The sequence below is a fragment of the Halichoeres trimaculatus genome, unplaced genomic scaffold (genome assembly GCF_033239565.1).
Source record: "Halichoeres trimaculatus isolate MK-OKI-2021-1 unplaced genomic scaffold, fHalTri1.1 fHalTri1_scaffold_3, whole genome shotgun sequence".
NCBI classification, from domain to species: Eukaryota; Metazoa; Chordata; class Actinopteri; order Labriformes; family Labridae; genus Halichoeres; species Halichoeres trimaculatus.
Window position 1 is genome coordinate 8,513,618 of NW_027437181.1, and position 9,556 is coordinate 8,523,173.

At 42.0% G+C, this 9,556-nt stretch overlaps 1 protein-coding gene across 2 annotated transcripts in view; it reads left to right on the forward strand.

The window, feature by feature from the left end:
• The window catches only part of LOC141787532 (nuclear receptor ROR-alpha A-like), a 94,751-nt gene extending 87,569 nt beyond the window's left edge, over window positions 1–7,182 (forward strand). For both annotated transcript variants that reach the window (XM_074666011.1, XM_074666012.1), the window contains 6 exons: window positions 3,412–3,533; window positions 3,959–4,091; window positions 4,180–4,287; window positions 4,485–4,595; window positions 4,711–4,823; window positions 5,820–7,182. In XM_074666011.1, coding sequence (XP_074522112.1) covers window positions 3,412–3,533; window positions 3,959–4,091; window positions 4,180–4,287; window positions 4,485–4,595; window positions 4,711–4,823; window positions 5,820–5,984 — 752 coding nt within the window. In that variant the 3' untranslated portion in view covers window positions 5,985–7,182. The remainder of the gene's footprint in view (window positions 1–3,411; window positions 3,534–3,958; window positions 4,092–4,179; window positions 4,288–4,484; window positions 4,596–4,710; window positions 4,824–5,819) is intronic.
• Window positions 7,183–9,556: the final 2,374 nt, after the last annotated feature.

Consider the following 9,556-nt stretch of genomic DNA (forward strand, 5'->3'; position numbering starts at 1 on the left):
GAGATGGTTGTTGTCTACAGTTTACTGTAGGGGTCTTGCAGCCGGGCGTTCAGAGCAGGCTTGGATTTAAGCTTGCAGTCTTGCAAGAACAGAAGTGTGAGGACTTTGTTAAACTAAATAAGCTTGAGAAATATTAGTTAATACTACCTGGACCTGTTTTTTTTTTCTTCTTTATTTTGGACTTTAAAGAATAAGAAATAATGCCCCAAGAGCTCATCTTCTCTCCTTTCAATAACAGTTTTTTTTTTTTTTTTTTGCATACCCAAATAGTCAAAGAGTTACGGTAATGAGAACAGCTTGCATCATTTATTGCATCTGAATGGATCATTGCACATGGACTTATGTAGTATCGTAATAACTCAGATGTTGCCGTAAAACTTATCCTCTCTTCTTTAAGGATCTGTTATAGTTGTCTCACTGATCCAACCAATCCTGGTTGGGGAGTTACGGTAATTTAAAGAGCACTTGTAAAATGGGAGAGCTCCAATGGGTTTTACAACTTAGGATTTCACTTAACAGACACTTTTGTCTACAGGCAACACTGAACAGTTGGGGGGTACAGTTGGGTAACAGGTGCTCAAGGGTATCTCGACAGTGCTCAGAATATTATTCTTACAGTTTTCAAGCTATCAGCCCAATCTTGGTCCATGTCGGGGCTTGAATCAGCAACCTCTTGGTTACAAAGCCAAGTCCCTATGGACTAATGTACTGCAGTTTTAAAGTGTTGACAAATTGGATCCGTACAAGGGGTCAATGATGCTGATTGTGACATCCATAATAACAGTCTGCGATGCACAACCTCTTCTCATTATAGATTGTAAGCCAACAGTGACAAATGGACATTTTTTTTATCAGACATCCAACAAACAAAAGAGTTGATTCAGATGGATTAGTGTTACTATCCCCTAAAACAAAAACCTGTAAGACAGGTGTCACCATGTGGGGAAACTAACAAAACTGCACTTTATATGAAATCTAAAGAAAACTGCCAGTTTTGAAAGATGTAAAATTTGAAGGTAAAACCAGGGACACAGTCAGGAGAGAGTCCAGGGCCCTGTACAATGAAGCGGGATTAACACATTTGGGATCTCTCTGTTACTTGGGTCCACTTCATGAGACATCCACTGTCCTGATAAGCAGTACTACAAAGCTGGATATCATCTCAGAAAGTGAACCCATAGTTTCCCACTATTGATCAGTGTGGGTTCACATAAAAGAGGCAGCGTTTGCAGCGTTTGACCAAACACAAACATGGAGAAACATGAGGAACCCTGCAGAGCAGCCTACAAGGGAGGAGCAGACAAATATTCTTCAGAAATACGGAGAGCTTAAACACATCAGCCAGATCAAAAGGCAACACTGTTGTTGCAGCAAAATCCAGGAAGGAATATTGGCAGAAAATTATTAGCTCTGTCAATGCTTAGATTTATGAGATTATACAATATTAATTCATCAAAAGATACAAACGAACAGCACCCTGATCACTCAATTTTCACTTTATTTCGGCACAGATGTTTGGAGCAGAGTGCTGATTTGCCAAGTGCTGAAACAGATTTGAATCTCTTTTCAAACAAAAACTGTTTTATTTACTTTAAAAGCACTAGATCTGCAACAGATGTCTACGCAGTGAGTTGCGCTCCACCTCCTTCTATTTCTCTTTTCCGTAAAATCTGTTAAGTAGATGTTTTCCACAGACATCTTTATAACTTGTTTCACTGTTAATGTTTCACTTGATGTTATGTCATCAGAACAAGTGACCCGCACATGACAGAGGCTGTAAATGTTGTAACTTTTTTGCAACAAGTTTCATATTTAAGAGATGTTGCACTGGAGTCATGCATTAACAGGAAGGAAAAACTGAGGGACCTCTCTCTGATCACCTGCAGAGCATGGGTCAGGTGCTGCACGCTTTTCTTCAAACAGTAAAGATGTCTGTCAATCTTTGAGAGAGCATGGCTTTCAAGTCTACCTCATCCACAGTTTAGAGCAATGTCTATCCTGATTTTTCTTCTAGAAAACACATTTAAATGACCTGTAATGTTCAGTTTATTCCAACCTTTAATGCATTTGTTCCCTCACAACAACACTGTACTACAGACTTAATTTATATTCCATATGCTGCAAAACAAATGTCAACAGCAAGAGGCACTAAAAGTTCTCCAACCATCAAACAGCAGCAGTGAGTCTGCAAACTCTGCAGGCAGCAGGAATAATAACCACAGGCTAACAAGCTAACAAGCTCTGAGTCTACAGTCTGACTGTGTTCTCGAACAAATCTGCTGAGCCACAAACCCCCGGGCCCTCTTTTCATTATGAGTCTGTGTAGGAGCTGCACTTCAGCATGTACAGGAAGTGTTGAGGCACTCCTGAAAGCAAGACTAGCTTTGTCACAGAGTTCAGAGCCAGCCTGAGACTCTGTTTGATCGTTGGTATTTACTGGAGAAATATTTAAAGCCGGGTAGACCCAGTGTCTGGATGGGGCTCTTTTCTTGGAAGCTAAATGAAATGCTTTAAATCCAGAACACACTGAAAGGACGAGTAGAAATGAACTCATTTCATGCCTAATACTCGACTGGTTTCTGAGAAACAGTTAAAGATGATCAGCTGATTCTGCAGGAATGTGTTACTGAAAGCATTTCAGGGTCCTATAACAGCAAAACCAAATGATTCAGGTCGGTTTGAAAGAAAATGCGGGTGAAAGACACATCATAGTGGAAATTTAATGGTAAGACACCAGATGATAGGAGAGGAAAAAATCTAACAGGAAAGGAGATGACATGCAATAGGTCTCCACATTACCATCCCACTTTTTGTTACCCTTCTGCTGGGAAACAAAGTCCAAGAAGTCTGAAGAAGTCCAAGAATCACATCCTGCCTGTGATTAAGTTTGCATATCGCATGAGTCTGAGTGTTGACAGCCCTGCATATTCCCTCAATGACGGGCAGCTCGTCGATTGCTGAAAGTGCTGCCTGTGCCCTCCAAAGTTTGTGATAAAACATAAACCAGGAAAACGCCAACTCCAAATAGCAGGAAACCTGTTATCATAATTCCAAATATGTAGACATCTCCAACATCCTCGACGAAAAGGATCAACAGGTCCTCCAAGTATCCGTCAGGGCAGGTGGTCTCCTCTTTGCCCAGTTTCCTCGTTGAGAAATTTTGATCAGTTGCGTTGAGAGACCAGCCAATCAAATCCATGGTTTTAGGTTTTGGCTACTAAGAGGCTCTGATAGTTTAGACAGAGACAGACCAAGAACAAGCAGGGCTGATAGGGAGGAGGGAGCTAGAAGAAAAGTGTCCGCCTTTGTTGAGAGCAGGAAGCATTTGGTGGCATTTGACTGTTTAGACACAGCTGTTTAGTCCAGCATTTTCCTCATCTCCCCATCTCACTGTCTCCTGTCTGATCCCAGATCACCAGGTTCAGATCATCTCCAAGTCTCACCTGGAGACGTGTCAGTACCTGAGGGAGGAGCTGCAGCAGATGAGCTGGCAGAACTTTCTGAAGGATGAAGTGGAGCGGTACCAGAGCAAGGTGGGTCTACTGTGATTCTCTTTCAATGCGTGTGTGAAAATACATTTTACTGACTGACACATTCAGACTCATTTGATCATCTATGTCTGACACAGATACAGATGGAGTCCTCTGTCATGTCTTCAACTAATCTCTTCTGTTTTCTGGTTGCTTGTGGACACAAAGCAGGATTGTGGGGGCAGCATGAATAGTGTAGGCAACAAATAAAGGAAAAGGAAAGAAAGAAAACCGCAACAAGGAAGAAAACTTTGGGCAATTGCTGTTTGCTCTTCAACGCAAAGCAGGCAGTAGCTTTTCCAGTCTGTCGGCTGCGTCACTGGGCTTCATAACACGTCTTCAGAAACCAGCGGGTGACGTCACTGAGACGATGCTCTTCAAGTTTAACTCACTTCTTTTCTGATCCACTCTTTTTGTAATCTTCACAGCCCAGGGAGCTCATGTGGCAGCTCTGTGCGATAAAGATCACTGAGGCGATTCAGTATGTGGTGGAGTTTGCCAAACGGATTGACGGCTTCATGGACCTCTGTCAGAATGACCAGATAGTGCTGCTGAAAGCTGGTAAGAGGGGTCACAATGGGTCATCATTAATGTTATTTTTTAATGACCAGAGTGATGAATCTCTTTATTCTTCATGTTTCCTCTGCAGGCTCTTTGGAGGTGGTCTTTGTCCGAATGTGTCGTGTGTTTGACTCTCAGAGCAACACGGTCTACTTTGATGGAAAGTTTGCTGGGCCTGATGTCTTTAAAGCGTTAGGTGAGATCATGCTTGACCTTTACCTCCTGATTCTCTTTAAATATATAGAATAAATATAGTGCCATAACTTATTTTGAAAAATTTATGGACCATAGATTCTTGGGATGGGACAAGGTGTGACATTTGACAGGAAGTCAGTAGCTGTTTTATTTCCTGTAAGAAGGAGATGATAAAGGGGATTTTGTGTGTGTTACCAGGTTGTGACGACTTGATCACCTCCGTGTTCGACTTTGCTAAAAGCATGTGTTCGCTGCATCTTTCCGAGGATGAGCTCGCGCTCTTCTCAGCGTTCGTTCTGCTGTCAGCAGGTACGAGCCTCAGCGAGGGTTTCTTGGTCTTCTGAACATTCATCTGCCCTGTCATCCAGAAGATTTGGTTTGAGTTTAATGTTTGTGTGTACGTGTGTGTTCGGTGTTTCTGTAGACCGGTCGTGGTTGCAGGAGAAGCTGCAGGTGGAGAAGCTGCAGCAGAAGACTCAGCTGGCTCTGCAACACGTCCTGCAGAAGAATCAGAGAGAGGACGGACTGATCAACAAGGTACAGACACAGGAGAGAGTTTATGGCTCCTTCACCTGGGTTCAAGTGGCGTTTTGACACTGGAAGAAATATTTTATTACAATTATAAGTGACAAAACACAAACATGTAATCAGAAAATGCAGTTTTAGTATTTGAAGATGATGATATGTGATGTAAAAGATGAAGTAGTCCCTCTGTAACAGTTGGAGCAGTCAGAAAATGGTCTCACATGCCCTCTTGTGGTGAGATGTTGAACTACATGCATTTTAAACCAACCAGTTTTAAATTAAAACAATATTTCCACATTGTTGGAGATTAAATTTGTCTTTCTGCACCTATGAAAACAGTAATTAATCTGAACCGTTTCCTCCTTGTTCTTTGACCTCTCCTTGTCTCCTTGGTCCTTTCCTTTTCATCCTTTATCCTTTTCATCTTCTTCTTGTTTTCCTTGTCTTCCCCCTTCTCCCTATTGCCCCCTTTGTCATATTTTTTCCTTGTTTTGCCTCTCCCCTCTGCTCTTTTCCTCATCTCCTTCCTTCGCTACCTTTCCTCTTTCATTCTTTCTCTTGTTTTCCAATATCTTTTTGTCTTTCCTTTTCCTCTTCCTCTCTTCTTCTAAATTTTCTTGGCGACATTCTTGTCTTTCCTCACTTTCCTTTCCCCTCAATGTGTTACCTTTTCCTCTTTACCTCTCCTTGTCTCTATTTGTCCTCTCCTTCCAACTCTCCTTGTGTTCTCTCCCCATTTTTTTCCTTTCCCTTGTTCCCACTATCCTCTCATCACTGCTTTCATTTGCTTTCTATTCCTCATCTCCTCATATTTGTCTCCTTCCAATTTATCCTCTCCTCTCCTCTCCTCTCCTCTCCTCTCCTCTCCTCTCCTCTCCTCTCCTCTCCTCTCCTCTCCTCTCCTCTCCTCACTTCTCCTCTCCTCTCCTCTCCTCCCCTCTCCTCTCCTCTCCTCTCCTCTCCTCTCCTCTCCTCTCCTCTCCTCTCCTCTCCTCTTCTGCTCCTCAGCTCAGATGTAAGGTGTCGGCGCTGCGTTCATTGTGCAGTCGGCACACAGAGAAGCTCTCGGCGTTCAGAGCCGTCTACCCTGACGTGGTCGGGACGCACTTCCCTCCTCTGTATAAGGAGCTGTTTGGAGCGGACCTGGAGGTGACCCTGCAGACCGATGGATGAACTTTGACCTCCTCTGAGCTGCAGTGAACCAGCAGGCAGACCCTGCAGGGCCCTGGAGGACGGGTTATGACTCACGCTGCTGCTGCACTTCTTTCATGAACAGCTGAGTCGACAAAAACAGAGATTTTGAACTCTTTCTTCACCTCGTCCTCCTCATCCTCACCCTCCTCTCACAGCTTTTAGAAGCAGAGAGGAATCAGGCCGACTCCTCCTTTACCTGGATCTGGACACTTCTCAGATTCTGGGTTCACCTCTGAGTTTAAAAGACACACCTTCAGTCTGCATCTTTCTGTCCAGACATCAGCACTTCTTGAAAAACTTTCTTCACCTCTGAGTATCTTTGAACAGTGACATTTATCCGTCTCAAAAAGATGGAACGTGCAGGTTGGTGCTCACCAGCTGATGTTAATGGAGCAGATTCTTTTAAAATGTGCATCAAGCTTATATTAACACTTCTTCTGTGTCTTGTCCTCTAAGGTAAGCCCTGACAGTGAATGCCTCATCTTTATGTTTTCACAAAAATGTGTCAAAAATCATTACCTCTACTTCAGTATGGTCCATAGACTGTGTATACAAAGTGAGACAGCTGTGAGCATGTAATAACCAACTGCGATAATGCTTTTTCTTTGTCTTTATTATGTCCCTGTGGTGCCCCCATAGTATCTCAACATGATTTACAGCTCATAAAAAACAACATTTTTCTCTCTCTGTTGTTTAGAAAACTCTAATTTTAGCCTCTGTCTGAAAAACATTGTTTTAGCTGCTGTCCCTTTAAGGCTCCCCACTCCAAAAACCCCCTTCCCTCTGATTGGCCAACCCTCTGGAAGCCTGTTGGTGGAGGAGCTATAGGCAGACCTCACCAATTGCGCAAAGAGACGTTCAAAGGATGTCCTTTAGATCTTTTTGGACGTCTAACTTTGGTCTCCTAAAGGTGTACACAGTTACTCCAGACAACGTCTTTTTTACCAACATCAGGAAAATAGAATATGTAAACAAACAAAAAAACAACAAAAGATTGATTTTATTGATAACCAATGTTTAAAATCAGACGTCCAAAAGTGACGTTAAAAGAGTGCCATTTGAACATCTGTTTGTGTGGAGGTACAGTGTCATAAATGGACCTGAAAAAGACGTTATCTTGAGTAATGCATCTGCAGCTTCAGGAGACCAAAGCTAGACATCTCATGGAGATCTCGCTATTTTTAGGGCCCGAGCCCCCGAGAATCGGGGGGCGAAGCCCTATTGTAATCGTTAGGATTATTATTCTTCTTCTTCTTCTTCTTTGTTTCTGCCAATACAATGCCATTTTGCGTGCCTTTGGCTTGAAAAAAAGGCGAAATGACCTAGCCAGAAAATTCAAACTCGGCGAAAAATTTATGATTCTACTGTCCCTGCAAAAATCCATCACCCCTCGCGCCCCCTAGGGGCTTAAAACTGCAGCCCCTTGGTCTGCTTTGAGCTACAGCCTTGAAATTTGGTGGGTATAACAAGCATGCCCACATGAACAAAAAAGTCTCTTATGACTATCGTGAATTCTCAACACGAACTTCGCTATTAGCACGTAAACATGGGATTTTCACGATTTGTAGCCTACGCATTTGAACGAACTAGTCCTAGGGCTTTTGTCACAGCAACTCCAAACTTGGCATGTGTATACTACACACATTGAACATTAATAATCATAATACAATTTACAGAATATTTTTTCGTTTTGCCAGGACACGGGCTCAAAGTTCGGCATTTTTCAACTTTGTCCAATCTGCACCAAAATCAAGACACATGTTCAGTGTTAAGCCCTGGACACAGCCATGTCCATATTCCTCCCAGAAATTACAACGCCTCCTGATGGCAATGGCCTGAAATTGCCAAAATTACGTTTATAGGCTGTGTATTTCAATGAACTACTCCCAGGTTTGGACTAAGATGAACTCCAAACTTGCCTTGTGGAAACTACACACATTGAAGATGAACACTTACAATACAATTCTTATCATCTTGTATGGCGTGGCCACAAATGGCCGCCAAAGTTCACCATTTTGCCGCATCATGAAAATCTTAATAGCTCTCTTGTTCAATGTTGGATCAGGCCCAAAATGCACACACATGTTAACTCTCCCATTCCCAACACATCCATATACTTCTTTTCATCTAACACTACAGCGCCCCTTACTGTTAACAGGAACTCATGTCTTTTACTCTCTGATTTATAGCCTCTTCATTTTTGGCCATTTTCTTTTTCATTTAACTTGCAAATGTCTGGCACGCCTTCATAAAGCATTACAAATCAGCTCATGTCCTCAAGGTCAAGGCTGTGTCTATGCCACTAGCTTCACCTCGCTAATGTCAAATCACAGCAGGAAGTAGTACTAACTCAGTCATTTAAGGTCTAATTTCTTCCAAACTTCACACACACCATGAATGTCCATCCCCCAACTCTTCTATAACCTCAAATCTCTGCTACTGCAATAGCGCCACCCACTGGAAATGCTTGATCATATTATTACATTCATTTAAACGTTTGCTCCAAATTTAACACACATGAAGTCACTCCCACTCCTGACTGCTGTTGACATGCATCACAGAAATAATGCAGCTCCCCCTATTGGACATTAATCATATCAACTATAATTTCATTGTAACATTTATGCTTGAGGGGCAACAACCTCATCCATACACAGAGCTCTTGCTTGAGGAACATTTTGCTGCACTTCGCCCGCTTGGGAATTACCCCAATACGGACCATTTTCCGCGGGGCGAGGGCCCGTCATTGCTGCATGCAGCTATATTTTTTATTATTTTTTTAATGGAGTATTTTGATCAATTTACCAACAGATTCAGGGATTTCTTCAACATATGAATATGTGGAGGTTTGAAATCCTGCATACGCTCAGTCTGAACATCTGGAATTGGGAATTTACATCCATGTTAATAATTACGTCTTTGTATTGAACCCCCTCTTTAAAGTCTGTGAGTGTAAGGCGAAAGTCAGGGACAAGTCCATTCAGTAGCATGTCAAACCTTGTGTTTCTTTTTAACTGGTGCTTCTGTTTGCTGCAAATCCAACCTGATTTTACAAAAATATACCAAATGAGGCAAGATTTTTTAAAATTCTTTGAGCATTTTGATGAATAGGGGGTACAAATTGAAAGATATCTCCTTTTTTTCCTATGATGTGCTTTTTGAAAATGTAGTCTTTTAAAAGAAAACACCAGGCATTGCTCGATGGCTTCTTTTACCTGTATACACAGTCTATGGCTCCATAATGTGTTCCTTCTTTAATTTCTAAAGCACTATGTACAAACAAGTCGCATTATCTTGTTTCTGCTTTGGTTTTGATTCTTGTCTGGATGAAACCTCTCCAGGCGGCAAAAGAGTTAATGAAAAGGTTAAAAAATGTCTGAAAATCTGTTAAGCTTTTTTAACATCTTACATCTTAGTTTTCTTATCTCTTCTCAGGCAGACTGACTCACCAATTACAGAGCAAAAACAATCTGCAGTCATGATGTCAACAGGTTTTGAGATCTACATTTATCACATTACTTATCTTCACTTTATGTCACGAGTTTTCCCAT